Source organism: Clupea harengus, chromosome 14 (assembly GCF_900700415.2).
Source record: "Clupea harengus chromosome 14, Ch_v2.0.2, whole genome shotgun sequence".
Lineage (NCBI taxonomy): Eukaryota > Metazoa > Chordata > Actinopteri > Clupeiformes > Clupeidae > Clupea > Clupea harengus.
The window spans coordinates 21,129,258-21,144,999 of NC_045165.1; the positions used below are offsets into that span (position 1 = coordinate 21,129,258).

At 40.6% G+C, this 15,742-nt stretch overlaps 3 protein-coding genes across 3 annotated transcripts; 2 read left to right on the forward strand and 1 right to left on the reverse strand.

Annotated features, from left to right (window-relative positions):
• Positions 1–1,397: 1,397 nt before the first annotated feature.
• On the reverse strand, positions 1,398–6,521 carry enpp4 (ectonucleotide pyrophosphatase/phosphodiesterase 4). Its single transcript, XM_012823965.3, has 4 exons — positions 6,254–6,521; positions 4,609–5,492; positions 3,743–3,913; positions 1,398–3,372 (listed from the first exon to the last, which is right to left on the reverse strand). The coding sequence occupies exons 2-4, from the start codon at positions 5,447–5,449 to the stop codon at positions 2,999–3,001; spliced, it is 1,386 nt and encodes a 461-aa protein (XP_012679419.2). The 5' UTR covers positions 5,450–5,492; positions 6,254–6,521; the 3' UTR covers positions 1,398–2,998.
• A 2,401-nt stretch (positions 6,522–8,922) lies between these two features.
• LOC105895484 (protein FAM167A-like) lies at positions 8,923–11,303 on the forward strand. Its single transcript, XM_012822120.2, has 2 exons — positions 8,923–10,431; positions 10,539–11,303. The coding sequence occupies exons 1-2, from the start codon at positions 10,066–10,068 to the stop codon at positions 10,800–10,802; spliced, it is 630 nt and encodes a 209-aa protein (XP_012677574.1). The 5' UTR covers positions 8,923–10,065; the 3' UTR covers positions 10,803–11,303.
• Positions 11,304–13,051: 1,748 nt separating this feature from the next.
• On the forward strand, positions 13,052–14,416 carry LOC105895495 (ras-related protein Rab-39B). Its single transcript, XM_012822131.2, has 3 exons — positions 13,052–13,266; positions 13,454–13,798; positions 14,350–14,416. The coding sequence occupies exons 1-3, from the start codon at positions 13,052–13,054 to the stop codon at positions 14,414–14,416; spliced, it is 627 nt and encodes a 208-aa protein (XP_012677585.1).
• The last annotated feature ends 1,326 nt before the right edge of the window (positions 14,417–15,742 follow it).

Genomic DNA, 15,742 nt, shown 5'->3' on the forward strand with positions numbered 1-15,742 from the left:
AGACCGGAATGACGTAATCACTTCAGGTTTTTGTGCCCCACCAGCCACGGACCCCACCGCACGTCACTGCCATAGGCAAGTATACAGGTAGGTCATATCTATATATCTACATATCTATATATATCTATAGTAAAGCCCGCCTCTTGCTTGATCTGATTAGCTGCCTGGGCCGAGTGTGACATTGATGAGCTGTGCAACTCCTCGCCTTGCGCTGAAAAGTTAAGAATACTGTAACTTTTATGCGCGCCTAAAAAACACTAGGAAAACGCGATGCGCGGAGCATGAAAGGCGCGCCGTACCATAGGAAAACAATGGTTTTGCTAGCAACGCATTTTTTGAAAAACGCGTCTCGGTGGGACCGGCCCCTAAGTCGGAGCTGATAATGACGTCACACCTGAGTTGACCACCTTTCAGTACAATCATCTGGAGTGGTTAATGCATAGACATATATAGGTCTATGGGTTAATGGTCTTTTTGGAGACATTTATCAAAATGATAGTGATTGTGACCATTTTAAGCCTAAAGGCCAACGCCCATTGGGCGCGTCTGATGCGTGACAAGGCCTGAGTTAGAACACGGTTCTATTTCTTCAGCATTAAGTCCATTAAATTAAATCCACGTATTTGTATGTTCTCAACAATTTGATCCAACTTTTACAGAGAGAGAAAATAAAAAGCCCTAGTTGCTGCGCTCCTGTCAGAGAGCAGTTTACATGTAGCCTACATGTAGCTACCATAGTTAAGTTGTAGTCCATGAAAAGAAAAGAGCAATTTCGAAATAAGGCAAAGTTTCGGTTGAATTTTTCAATTAAGGGGTTATTACTGTACCAACACAAAAAAATAGTTTGTTTCTGATAACTTCACTGACATGGCTAGGTAGAATTTATTTTGTTTTTGTTTGAAAATCCGAATTTTACATGCATGCTGCTCTCTGATAGGAACGCAACCACTAGGGGTTCAGTCCCACTGCCCCTCCCTACTTTGAACACAACTCCACTATGTGTCCCCATGACCATCAATTTACTACAGGCACAACACCCTAAATTCCCCTTGGGATAAATAAAGTATCCATCCATCTATCTATCTATCTATCTATCTACTTCGGCTGTGATGATAGGGTTGATTATGCAAATGCAAATACATGTTGCTCAGGAGTGTTTTCATCTGTAATTGTGATTTTAGCAGATCAGACCATATTTTTTGATAACTAAGCAAAACGTACATACTGTACCTAAGTCATTTCGAAGACTTCACATTCCTTTTTGTGTACTGGTATATTAATCTCGGAATGCAAGTAAGTGGTAAGTGCTACTACGTATATAAGCTTGAGTTTTCAAACTAAATTTCATTCCAACAAATCCCAGAGCTGGACATACTGATATGACAAGAATGTCAAAATATGGCAAAAGAACTTTTTTATTGATTTCATCACTACTCAGGCTTTCCTCAACTTAGTAGCACTGGTATTTCTGTCTCCAGTGAAAATAAGTCTCTTTTTGTTTACAATGTGGGGTCATGGCCTTGGCCACACACAATACAGAAGAATGTCAGAAATACCAATGCTCCAGTGTATGCTTTACCATTACTTGTTAAATTGTACTGGGGTACAATTCCAGTAACATAGGAAGGGGGTGAGAAATAGTGCAGCTAGATAACAGTAGATTTTCAAAAAAGAACAAAACTGAAATACCCACTGAAAAGAACACTGCATAACATCCCTTCCATAACATAAATGTTCCTTTTTTTGTTTATCACATTAAAGCAAGAATAGATCTGACTAAAAAAGATAAATAAATATTTTCCTGAAATGGCATGCTAAAAGGTGCACGGATAAATTCTTTCACATGCCTGAAATAAGAAGTGCACAGCAATGTCCAAAGCATTTTGGCCTAACAATGATCTGGGATATTTCCATTCAAGATAAACTTGACAAAACGAAAAGCTTGTGAGACTATGAGTCTGACCTCAAATGCACAAGGAAATGCATGGGTGTCATCATAAACAACACAAATCAATCGTAAATGAACATATAACTTTTCCAAATAAACAGTATTTTGAACAGTTCATGCCCTCCCTCGCTTAAAACAATTTCTTTCAATTTCGCTTAGACCTTGAATTCTTATGGATACCACCAATGGAACTATTGTAACAGACACCAACATCACTATTGTACCAATATGACATAAACTAGCACAAATCTGGCCTAAAAAGATTTCAAGTATTTCCAGTGTCTACCAGGAACCAACCATTTTAAAGCTATTATTTAAATCTCAGTGACATCTCATCTTTGGGAGTTTCCAAGCTCCAACAGACAGCAACTGAAGCATAGCTTCAGTAATATATCAAAGTGCAAGAAAATGGCTTAGCTGCTTTTTTACGTTTTCCAGAGACCAACAATTCAACAGCTTCCATATACAGGGCTCCTCATTAGCATTTTTTAGCAGCATAGCACACGCAATTAGAAAAGAACCAGGAAAGGAGACCAAGAACTTGGTTACATCACACAAGAAACGTACTTTCTTACTTAAGTCTCTGGTTGGAGTGGGATCTCTTCTTTTTCATTCCAAAGAAAGAGCTGAAACTCTATTATGTGGGTCAAATCTTACTATAAAAGGATCTACTTGGATCAATCCATATAGCTTGGTTGAAAGGAATCAACCTCTGCCAAGTTATTGCTTGTGAGATGCAACACAAACTTATTGGTTGACACTAAATATTTGTTTACAAGTGATCTAACAGAATATTATAATACCCACGACTAATAGCAGTTTTGTGCACAACATAAGCACTGTACAAAGTTACACCATACTGCACACTGAAGTAACCCCATTGTATTGGAATATTAATATTTAGCTATTGAATGGCCCTGGTCATGGTGTAAATACCCTTGACCTGGGAATAAGGCAAGTCAGCAGCCTGGTATGAATGGTGTCTGACACAGATGAAAACTAGGTTGGAAACATCGGTTGAACGTGGGTACCTAATTAAAAAAGGGCTTGTCAGTCCAGTAGAGGATCATCATCATCGTCGTCGTCCTGTAGCTCAAGACGAGCGAAGGGCCGAGAAGGTGAAGGCCCTCTGCTTTTCATGAGCCTGAAGAGGCAGGTCAGTGTGGTGAGCACGATGAGGACTCCAATCACAATGCCCACTGTCACTGCAAGATCCGCACAGGTCTCACTCACGAGCATGCAGCGAACTTTGACAAAGCTGCCATTGTTGGGCATGGCGGGGATACCCAAGAGATGACACATGAGAGGGTAGATGTCGACGCTGTTGAAGCTGGACAAGTGATAACCTTTCCGGAAAGCAGGGCCATGAGCTGCCAGAAATGGGTGCATGCTAGGAAGGGTGTTGTCATAGCCATGGTCCCCAACTGCAAAGGCAAATGAAAAGGCACTAGTAAATAGAGCATGCGAGTCAGTTTTCCCTTAAAGGAACATTCCATATTTGTTTCGATCTCATTTAGACTGCAGTTTCTGAAGGATACAATTGATAATGACTTAGGATGTGATGTCAAAAACACATATTTTCTGTTTGTGTTATAGAAAGCAGTTAGATGATAGGATAAAAAAAATCTGTTATGTCCTTTTACAATTTTGTACAATTGTGTGAAGTCAACCTCCAATTAATCTGATGAGGATTTCCTCTGTGGATTTTGAGTGGATATTCTGTGAAGGAATCATCACAGATAGTAGCACTACCAACATGTGGCAAAATCGTAGTAGGCAGCAAGAAACGCTTACGTCGAGGAAGTGAGCCATTCTGCACAATGGTCCATCCCTCATCTGCCACGAGGATGATGGGCTGAATCCTTTCATTGTCCTTGTAATGCAATCTCTGTGGTATGTCTGCCTTCATGTAGGCCCTCATATGGGTATGGCACTTGTTCAGTAGACTGTATACCCTGGAAACATCTGTGCACATTGTGGAGTAAAAGAGGTGTCTGGATGTTGACATGGTTCAAGCATAAAACAAGAAAAATTCCATCGCATAACCATTCCTCAGAGTTTTGGATACTACTTAACCAAGACATTTACACTTGTAAGAGTACACCATTCAAGGTTATTTAAATACGTTATCTACAAGATTCTGACATCATTAACATTTCTCTAACAATCATGAAAAGGGAATGTAGATTTAATTATCATTTCAAATGCAAAAAAGACAAACAGAAAACTGTTTGACACACAGTTGGCCATCCTTGCCCATTGTCATTACTTATCTCATGAAAACAGTAACCTGTACATGCTAGTATTTTGTCAACAACAACATAGTTTGTGGTTTGGGTGCAATGTGTTGACATGTAGAGAACTCTTGAATGCTAAATGTGCAGAAGAAGTTCTGCTGGTAAGATATTTGACAGTTGACAATTAACCTACAAGTTACCAGTACCGCTTCGTAACAGCAAAAAAAACATTTCAGTTTGGACGAGTTTAGGTTTTGGTAGAGTAGCTTCCTTTTACGCAGATGCATGTGCACATTGGCCAGGCCTGCAGAGCTCATTTTAAAAAAGGCCCTAAGTAAATGTCTGAGGCAAATCAAACTGGTAAAGTTTGGTAGCCAAAAGTACTTGTGTTGGAGATGTTCCTACTTATGCAGTTTAACTTACTGTTAAGAGGTATGATAGCAGCCACAGGAGTGAGATCCACCACTGAGTAGTCGGTCCGATTGAGGCAGCTGTCCAGCTTGATGAGTCGCTCTTGGGAGCACTGGGCCATGCCGTGATCACTGGTTAGGACCACATTAATGTTCCCCCATAGGCCGGCCTGCTGGAGCTGTTCCATGAGCAGGCCTATGTTGTTGTCCACCTCTTTCAAGACCTTGGTCATCTCTAAAGTGTTGTCTGGGCCGTACATGTGGCCTGTGTGGTCCGGTTCCTCCCAATAAAGAGCGGCAAATCTAACTGCCGGGTCATCCTTCAGCCACTTGGTTAGGTTTCCGAGCCTCTCTTGGAAAGTCACTTTGGGGTTATAGGGAAAGAAGTATGTAGCGGTGCTGTTGTGGATCTTGACGTCCGAGCCTGGCCACATGGCAGCGGCTGACTTGTAGCCAGAGTTCTGCACAGACACCCAGATAGGTGTGGCTTCATCCCACCAGGAGGGATCGGAGTCCGCGGTGGTGAAGTTCTTCTTGGTCTGTGGGTCATACATACGGCTGGCCAAAATTCCATGGCTCTCGGCATACAACCCAGTGACCAGGCTGTAATGGTTGGGAAATGTTTTTGTTGAGAAGACATTAGTGAGGTAGTCCACAAGAACACCATCGGAGAAAAACTTTTGCAAGTGAGGAAAGGGATACATCTTCAAGTAGTCAGCCCGGAAACCGTCAAAGGATACAAGCAGTAGGGGATGGGTCATTTGTGTGGTTTCTTTAACTGTGTCATTTCCCCTGTGCTCAGAAACGGCAAATCCACAGCAGACCGCTAACCAAAGCAGTGTAGAAATCAGCATCCTGTGTAAGTGTGGGAGACCGAGGCAGCCACCCTCAACAATTCTAAAAATGTAAAAGACAGGTGGGAGGTAAGTCCAATGAGGAGGAAAACATTTCATCTAACATTTAATTTAATTTAACTGAAGCAATAACAGTTTGATTTGACCAAATTTAGGAACCCATTTATCACATGCTTAGCAACTAAAAGTGGTAATACATATTCTACTAAATTATAGTATTCTACGAAATTATTTTGGAATGCATACAACTGTTTAGAAATGGGAAGACCGCCATAAATCATTCATTGCATTCCACTGCTACAAGAAGTCCGTTTCTGCTCGGTTTAATTACCGCTACATGAACATAATAACATTATCTGGGTTTGCCCAACAAGATCTTAAGAGGCAACAAATTCAATTACATAATAACCGTTACATTTGAGTCACACTCTGCATGTCTATGAGCCTGGTTAACCTACGGAAGAAGCAGGTGCATGGGACCAAATCCTTGTGCTAATAACAAAAGCACACCGCCACAACAAAGTTCCGTATCAAGTGTCCTGCCAATACTCATATAACCAAACCAAGCTAACAACATTCGATACAACGACTCAGACACTTAAAAATAGGTTGCTTTGCAGACAACTGTCGACGCTACATTATTTAAAACGCCACATTACTTGATGTTGCTGTACCAATGAGGAAATACAGGAACTCGTTGAACATTGTCTCGTATTAACGTTTGACTATTAGCTGGGCCCTGAAACCAACGTTTACCCAACACAGACACAATTATTACGGCAACAATCGACAAACCATACTCACCTTTATACTGTTTCAGGTATTATAGCAACTACATTTACTCGTTTTTTAAACCAGTAGGATATATCACCAAGTAAATATCAGCGGTTAGCCTGACATTTCGATGCGGAATGAATTTCACGTCATTGGCAACTTCAACTTCCTCAATTTGTCTTATCATATGACGTAGACGTCTTGATAGACATGGAGAAACAGTAGAATTAACCAATGGTAATACTTGACATAGAGATAGGCGGTTCCCAAGGTTCAGGTGCAGAACTGTCTGGGCATCTGACTAGGATCATGGAGTGGAAATAGTTTGTTTAAATACTGTAGACGAGTCATTGTGTTATTGTATCTCTGTTCTGTTCTTTACAATGGTTTGGAAACTTTAAGCTTAATAAACATATAATATATGTATGTAATATACATATAAGTATGAATGCCCTCGATTGCATTGCTATGTAACCAAACCCGATAGGCCACACTAACGATCATTTTTTTTATAAAAAAAAAATTGGTAGACTGTACAGAACAAAGCTCACCTTTATCATGCTTTGTCCACAAGGGGTCAGGTCAGACTTATTCATTCTCCAGTGGGGTGTTCAAGGTTGCCACAAATACCACACTTTCTACCACTGAACAAAATGAACATTGATCTAACTTTTAGCAAGCTTTGCTGATATATGATCTCAACCAAGCTCAGTAATAATGTAAATTATGCTAGGATAACAACTTCAACAAGCATTGCCTCCTCAAAAAACAGCACAAATATGTGCAAAATATAACGTGATGTGTGTCCTTTTTTTTGACAAGCTTAGATCATAATGACCTTTCATATTCTGTTCCGCTACATCTCCCAGACTTACAGCATAAAATATAACCACTGCCCAGCAAAGTCAGCTAACTACCTTATTGGCCTACCTATTTGTGCTGTTTTTTGTGTGAGGTAGTTTTTGATCATTTTGAAGATGTGTAGAGCTTCTCATATCATACAGTTAACAAAACGAGAGTATCGGATGAAGATGTCAAGATCAGGATAGGTAAGCATATCAAGCATGTTCAACTCAAATGTGAAAACTGTTCAAAACATCTAAACACACCAAGCAAATAGAACGGAGGCTACAGGTCTTCATTAATAGGCTAGATGTCTACGCAATATACTAAAGATAACGTTGGCCAGAGAAAATATTGAACAAAGCTCTATGGGAGAAGACAAACCAACAGCCCATTTATTACACCATAAAAGAAAAGAAATCGTACTGGATTGCCACATCTTGCGTGGAAGAAATATCATTAGACAAACTTTGGACTGAAATCCTCAAGGATAGAGGAAGAGAGGATGACCAGCCATCACCTGGAGAACCCTAGAGACAGAACTGCGCTCCATAGGGATGACATGGAGGAAGTCAAACGGGTGGCCCATGACCCCCTAACATGGCGTGAAGTAGTGAAGGCCCTGTGCCAAGCAATGGGTGAAGAGAATTCAGTTACGTTTTTGATCATGCCCAATTTTCAAAAGCTTATGTTTCAGGGTATGACTTTTAAATAAAAATGGAGCACATAGGCCCAAAAAGACTATGCAATTTTCCACCCCAACTGACCAGGCTGCTGGTCAACGGTGCTTGTGGGACTCATTTAGGTTATCCACCATCCACCACTTTCATTCATTGGTGATTGCGGGATACATAAAATGCTTAGTGTAACACATGATAGCCACAGCTATTCAAATGGAAATGCTGAAATGGAGTTTGCAGGCTATCCCTATGATGATCATACCATTGAGAAGTTCAAGAGAGAATAAAGATCTGCCAGAAATTCCTGAATGGTGTCTAGGCAACGCCCCCTCTTCAACACCACACCCCCAACCACCACAAATCCCAGGAAGAAAACTTCAAGTCAGAGATGCGACTCAAAGAAAAAGCTTGAGGCAGGGTTACAACAGGAGTCTATCAAATATTTCCTGGTAAGTGTCTGCATATGCCTTCCTTAGCCAATGCAACGCACATGACACTTACAAACAGATGTAGATTTTGCAGTGTGGATTGGTGACTATAAGTCAACTGTATGCCTATTTGTACTTTGTAGTTATTTTTATACTACATATTTAAGTGATAAGATTATAAAAAATATGCATGCATCTAAAGTGATTGTGTTATAAATTATGTCAACTCATTAGTTTTATGTTACTTTTCCATAGCAATTGATAACGCATCACAATGCCTCCCATTCATAATATTCATTACATTGGATTTTGCTGCTAGCTGAACTGACTCTGGTGCTGCATGGTGTGTTATAGGTGGTCCAGGTGGTCAACTGGAAAATATTGCAATTCATTCAGTTTCATACAATGCATTTGTCTATTTTGATGGGATGGAATTGTGAGTGTGTCCATACTAAGAACCTTGATCGATTCACTTACATGCATTTTCAAGCTATGTGGAGATAGATCTTTTGATAGTGGCAGAGGCCTGGTTAGAGGAGTGTATTTCTTTTCTGTGGGGATAGAAAGTTGCACACAGACGTTTTGCTGAGCAGCCTATTACTCAAAAGCCCATTGTGGTGGTGTGTGTTGTGATTTTAGTTTTAGACAGGAAAAGATGTGCGAGTTAAGTGCGGCTCGAGTCCAAGTCACAGACTTGAGTCCCCATCTCTGAAACTCAAGGTTCCTGATTTAGCAATCACCTGCCATGGCCCAGATTTATTGTAGAATATTCTTCTGAACTGTAGGTGGTACAGCAGATAGATGAATTTAACAGATTAATGAGTGTTGCTGTCTATTGCGTGTCTGTTTCTCTTTGGAAACTATGCTTTTTTTGTTTATGAAAATGAGCGGCAAGTTTATGTTAACTCCCTGTGTCTTTCACTACGGGAACGGTTTGATCATACCTATTGAGCAAATCTCAAGCATATCAACTAGATCATGTTTAATACATAGCTGTTCTAAAGGCTATTCTACAAAGTATCGTTTTGTAAAGTATATGAAAGCAAATGTCATTCTCCGACAAGAGAACAGAGTGGTGCGTCATTTAATCCTCACCTCAATCTTGCTGCAAAGGAAAATTTCGCAATACTTACAATGCAGACACCTAATTACAGGGAGGAGTAACTGCTAATCCCAATCTCTTGTAAGACATCTGTCAAAAGTCCAACACTACCTAAAAAGCAGAGCAAGAAGAATCCTAAAGCAGTCATAGTTTGTAAACATAGTGTTTTTCTGAATAAAATAAATTATTATATTGTTATATGAGTTAAATTCATCGGGCAATGTTGGTTTGGTTGGTTCACTGTATATTCCGTTTACTGTTTGCACAACTAAATGGTTGTAAAAGTGCATGTTCTTTTCCAAATACTATGTTTCATTTTGTGATTTTGTTTTCTTCATGACAATAGGCAACATTTTTCAATGATATATCTCTTTAATTTGTCCATTTTGATTTGTTGTACTTGCATTTGAATGACCAATGTAAATACTAATATAATTGGAATACTGATGGAAATGGCAATTCAAATTCAAATGATCAAGTGAGAAGTGCTGAGATGTGAATTTGTCCTTGACATACATACACTTTATTTTATTTTTGAGAAGGTATTCCTAAAGCTTTGTGCATTTAATTCCACACTAAATATCAAGTGTTGGTCTTAACAAGGAGTAGAGGTAGGAACATATCCTCTGTTGTTTTTAGAAGTGCTATTATGGCTGCTGTCTATTGATGTTCTAGTCACATTTTGAATATAAAAATGTTAATTTTGAATCTGTAACAACTCACTGTAATTTGTTCTAAAATAAATATACCACCAGTATTTGAAATGTAAACATCTTTCATCAAGGGGTCATGGCTATTGAGCGAATCCCAAGCATTATGGTGGGAGATTTTGGAGGAAAAGAAATACTGGGCCTCTGCCAGGAAGACCACCTGTTGAGTCTGAAGGCTCTCACTGAGAAGCTGCAGGTGGAGACAAGAAGGTCCTCTTACCTGGGGTGGAGGGCCCAGCTGGAGGCCCAGGCTACGAGGGGCCAGAATGGGAAAGTGGAGTATGTGGCAGTCACAGAGGACAAATATGCTCCTGGATCTCTGATGAGGCAGGGACCCAGGGCCGCAGGGCCTGGCAAGGGGTGTGGTGGAGAATGCATAACCTTTACAGGCCTCAGGGGATTCGGCAGCATAGACGAGGCCTTGGTCTGGCTGAGGAAAGAACTGGTGAGCAGGAACCTTTGCTTTGTTGTGTAATTATAATAAAGTAATGGTTCAAACAGAGCATACAAAATTTTTTAAATAACTCTTCATCCTTTAACACTCATCCTCAGAAAGAAATGCGAGTACAGGACCAGCAGCTGGCCCAGCAACTGATGTGCCTGCGCAGTGACATCAGCAAGCTGAAGATCGAGCAGACGTGTCACCTCCACCGCAAGATGCTGAACGACACTACGCTTGAGCTGGAAGAACGCGCCGAGCTGTCAGACCTGCTCTGCGACTCACCCGTCACACCCAGATTCGGGCTGTCTGCCCCGCTTAAGCTCATTGGGGTCACCAAGATGAACATCAACGCCCGGCGCTTCTCCCTGTGCTAGCAGAGCTGATGCATGGGTGAGGGCACCTTCAAAACATGTGGATGTGTTTGATGGATGGTATGATGTGGTGGTATGGAAGAATGTGTTTTCACTGTGACAGATTGTAATATAAATAAATATCAGATCTCATTCGACATATTTTGAACATGTAAATCATGTTTAAAGTTATTATTTTGGCTCGGTGGAGCTAACACCTTTGTTTGAGCTGAGATTAGGATTTGTATGAAAGCTCAGTGCCTGTTTTTGAATGACCTTTGTGTTCATCTTAAACAAGCTCCAGCCTTTCTGACAAAAGCTTCACATTGAGGAACCCTTTCAGCTGCAACTAAAAGTCTATAGTGCACATTATTCAAGAGGAGACCCGAGGTCTTGTCTTGACACCTAGGAGTGTTGCCTTATCATTAGGCCACTGCACAGAATTTAAGAACATCTCTCTCATTCTCATTGACTTTTTTTAATCAAAAACACATTTTCTGTGTTTTGTATTTGACTAAGTAGTATTGTAAGTCTTAGGTCTGAATACCATGTTCTGTTTGTATCCATTGTAATTCTATGACATATGTGATATTCAGTTGATGATTAAGCAGTTTTTTTTCTTCAATAAATTGTTTTGTCATGATATTCGATTTGTTTTGTCATGCTGTATTTCTGACTTGTGAGGTCTGTCATAAGGGTATGGTTTGGCCTATCTTATAAGTAGCTTTGTTTCAAGGTACATTCACATTATGTGACAAACAAACAGTGCCACTGGGCCAAAGTCGTGCTCTGTCTTGCTTGACATCTTAAAGAAAAGGAAAAGGTCAGCAAAACAGAGATACGCAGTACAAAGGAAGGTGAGAATGGACTCTTGTCTTTGAGAAAACTGAACAAATACAGTGCATTCAGAAAGTATTCAGACCCCTTCACATATTGTCATGTTGCAGCCTCATGCCATTTAATTAATTTACCCCCTCATCAGTCTACACTCAATACCCCACAATGACAAAGTAAAAACAAGATAATGTTAACAACATGATAATGTTTGCGTATTTATTCAAAAGGAAAACAAGAAATGTTGCTCCCATTTCCACACAGGATCTCTGGAGCTAAGCCAGAGTGACCATAAGGTTCTTGGTCTCCTCTCTGAGCAAGAACCTTGCCCCCCGAATACTCAGTTTGGCTGGGCGGCCAGCTCTAGGAAGAGCCCAAGTTGTTCCAAACTTCTTATACTTAAGAATTATGGAAGCCACTGTGCTCTTGGGAACCTTCAATACAGTAGACATTTGTATAGCCTTCCCCAGGTCTGTGCCTTGACTCAACCCTGTCTCTGAGCAGTGCAAGCACACACACACACACACACACACACACACACACACACACACACACACACACACACACACACACACACACACACACACACACACACACACACACACACACACACACACACACACACACACAGACACACACACACAGACACACACACACAACCCTGTCTCTGAGCACTGCAGGCAGTTCCTTTGACCCCATGACTTGGTCTGCTCTGATATGTCATGTCATCTGTGAGACTTTAAATAGACAGTTGTGTGCCTTTCCAAAATCATGTCCAATCAATTGAATTTACCACAGGCAGACTCCATGCAAGGTGTAGAAAATGTCAAAGATGATCAAGAGAAATGGGAAGCACTTGAGCTAAATTTCAAGCGTCAAGGCAAAGGGTCTGAATACTACTTCCTTTTTTTTAATAAATGTTCTCTTTGTCATTATGGGATATTGAGCACAGATTGGTGTGGGGAAAATGAATTCAAATTATTTTAGCATAAGGCTGCAACATAACAAGATGTCAAAAAAGTGAAGGGTGCTTTCTGAATGCATTGTAGATGTATTGAGTCATCCACTGCATCCCCAAAAAAGTTGATTTATGATTAAAAAACACTCCGTATGACACTGTGTAAAGAGACAGAAGCGTCTGTTTTGACATGGTCAGCTTTAACATGACGCACAAATGTAGTATTGAGATCTGCCCACATACACAACGCCTTACCCATTCACACCTAGGTGTGGACTCAACGACAATTGTAAAGAAATGCTTTTGTATTCAACCTGTTTGTTCAGTCAGAGGAGGATTTACCCAACATCCAGGTGAACATTCATTGAAACTTATTTCAGCAAGGAACTATTTCAAAATCGAGCTGAGGCAGTGAAGATCTCTCCAGTCTACTGCACTGTTTCCCAGCGTATGCTCTTCATCCGGCCATACTGGCAGCAGAATGGAGGCATCGTGGAACTTCAGGTTTGGGATCGTCATCCTTGGGGACTCAGCAGTAGGGAAGTCCTCTCTTCTCCACCGCTACACAGAGGGCACATTTGATGACTCCAGACAGTCTCCACTTGGAATTGATTTTAAAGTTCATCATCTGGATTTTGACCCGGGTGTTGTAATTAAAATGCTCCTGTGGGATACTGCTGGACAAGAGAGATTCAGGTGAGCTGTAGTAATCATGTTAAAAATTATATTACTATCAGAAAGTACAAGTTGTATTTTCATTCAACAAGCATCATGGATTGATTGCATAGATCAGTAACAACATCAAATTACCATCTTATGGCATAGTACATGTTTTTGAAGTATTCCCCATGGCAAGCTTTTACTGATGTTTACCTTCACACAGGTCAATTGCCAAGTCCTACATGAGGAACTCTGTTGGTTGCTTACTCGTATTTGACATCTCCCAGAGACCGACCTTCGAGCGTATCCACAGTTGGCAACAGGAAGTGCTTGACTATGTCAAACCTAACCCCATGATATTCATGCTGGTGGGCCACAAGTGTGACTTGGATGTACGAAGAGAGGTCACCACGCTGGAAGCAGAGGCCCTGGCTAAGAAGCTCAACATGGTGGGTTATCTTGAAGTCTCGTCAAAGGACAACACTAATGTTAGCCTGGCTTTTCAGACTTTGGCCCAGGGGATCTACAATCAGTTCCAGAAACGCAGAATCTCCATTCGAGACGGATGGTATGGTTTTACTGTTGGAGCACCTGTCCAGCCTAAGCCTCCCCAGACAAAGGAATCTGGTTGTCAGTGCGGCTGAGGATGGATTCTGACAAAAAGCGTAGCTGTAGCGAAGGGAGAGAGCAGTCACCCCCACCCGGACTCCAACCTAGGTCTATGGCGTACAAAAATGTGCACCTTGACCCCAACGCCAAAGAGAAGGCTCATTAGGTATGGCAGTCAGAGTGCATACTCAACCGTAGTGATGCCACTCTGACACAGTAGCAGCCAGCAGTTATGCAAGTTACAGAACCATTGAATAGTCACAATGATTCATCTTACAGTTCTTTTTTTTTTGTTAGACTCAATATTTCATTCAATAGGAAAATGTAAATATCTCTTTATGTTCCACATTAGCTTTCCTGTACATGCCCAAAGCAGGAAAGAGCTGTCACTGCTTGCCTTTCTCTTTTATTCATCTGTCTGCTTTCATGCCTACTGGGGTCCCTCTGTACTTTCCCTTACCCCGTCCTTTGTATGTTTGCACCCATTTTCTGTCTGTCTGGGTCACCCAGTGGCATGGGAAGTGGAAGTGACAATTTCACACTTGACACAGACGACAAACAAGTGGCGCAGAAGTGAATTGAGGCCATTTCAGGCCTCTTAGTTTTACTTGACTGAGAAAAGCTGGAGTGGTCACATGATGAGCTGGTTCGTCTTGAGTTATGCTGGATCTGTTTGCATTCTCAATTCTCTATTTTGTCAGGATGAAATGTTACAGTAATATATTGTATTGTGTTTTTTCTCAAAATGTTCACTTTTTTGATTTACACCATGACAATTTCATATATATGTTCTGATTCTGAACATTCATCAGTTGATCATACCATATAATTATAATAGGGGATTAAGGGGCAGATGAATGATTATGGAGTGGCCCCCATTCTGAACCTATTTTTTGCATAACCGGATCATAAAGTCAGTCTTAAAGCTCATCAACATTCGCAAGGCTCCATGATTAGACTTAGAATCTGTGTTCGTCTTGCTGAGATGCCAAAACTGTGTTGCTTTCACTCTGATTCTGTCATGATCTGGATGCTCTGTGAGTGTATGCAGCTCATAAACACTATTCACAGGTGGGGGAATCAACTGGAGCAAATTGATTAATTCCACAAAATCTGTCATTGAACAAAACTAACATTCCAAGTGTTCGTAAACCCCTGATACTGCTGGCATTTTGATCCTGGTTTTGAGATCTCAATTTGCTTAAATTGAACATAAAGACTTAAGAGTAGAGATTGCCAGGAAAACTCTTATGAAAAAATGTGATGAGTGCAGGTCTTCAAAAGCTCTTTTGAAGTCAACATCTTAAGTGGATTATGCTGGTACATGAGCAATTAAGAGCTTTCACTGTAATGTCCCTAGTTTTTCCAAGCCAACTGATAGTGTGATCTTCCCACCCAGTGTTTTTCCGAGCCAATTGATAGTGTGATCTTCTGAGCACTTAGAACAAGGCAGTAATTTGATGATTGCTTGCAATTCAATAAATGTTGATTCTCTACAAAGCACATACATATATCAGATTTTCAATAATTAAACATGTTACACGTTAAACTCTTTCTTTAGGAGACGAAACATTCTCCATCCAAGCTGGATGATCTCATTGCAACCCTGTGTGCAGGTTAACTCCTGATTTTCTGGCTTTCCAATGTGTGCTTTTTAACAATATACTGTAGATATCATCATGTGATGAAAAGGTTCTTTAAGTGGATTATGGACAAATCCTCTGGACATCCACATTAATCTCTTCAAATATCAACAATATCACTTATATTCACCTGCTTGAGAAATCAGACGAACAGGCACCAACGAAACAACTATTAAGTACACAGTTTTCCAAACGTTCTGAATTGCTACAACGTTTGTAAAATGTCGCTTAATTTCTAATCTATACTTTTTTACGATTGT

What these genes read in the sequence shown, in the direction of transcription:
- LOC105895484 (XM_012822120.2), top strand. Translation starts at nt 10,066, where the DNA reads ATGGCTATTGAGCGAATCCCAAGCATTATGGTGGGAGATTTTGGAGGA. An exon ending in TCTGGCTGAGGAAAGAACTG is followed by an intron (nt 10,432 to 10,538) that starts GTGAGCAGGAAC and finishes ACTCATCCTCAG; the next exon opens with AAAGAAATGCGAGTACAGGA.
- LOC105895495 (XM_012822131.2), top strand. Translation starts at nt 13,052, where the DNA reads ATGGAGGCATCGTGGAACTTCAGGTTTGGGATCGTCATCCTTGGGGAC. An exon ending in GCTGGACAAGAGAGATTCAG is followed by an intron (nt 13,267 to 13,453) that starts GTGAGCTGTAGT and finishes ACCTTCACACAG; the next exon opens with GTCAATTGCCAAGTCCTACA. An exon ending in ATCTCCATTCGAGACGGATG is followed by an intron (nt 13,799 to 14,349) that starts GTATGGTTTTAC and finishes TGGGTCACCCAG; the next exon opens with TGGCATGGGAAGTGGAAGTG.
- enpp4 (XM_012823965.3), bottom strand. Translation starts at nt 5,449, where the DNA reads ATGCTGATTTCTACACTGCTTTGGTTAGCGGTCTGCTGTGGATTTGCC. An exon ending in TGCTATCATACCTCTTAACA is followed by an intron (nt 3,914 to 4,608) that starts GTAAGTTAAACT and finishes CAATGTGCACAG; the next exon opens with ATGTTTCCAGGGTATACAGT. An exon ending in GAATGGCTCACTTCCTCGAC is followed by an intron (nt 3,373 to 3,742) that starts GTAAGCGTTTCT and finishes TTGCCTTTGCAG; the next exon opens with TTGGGGACCATGGCTATGAC.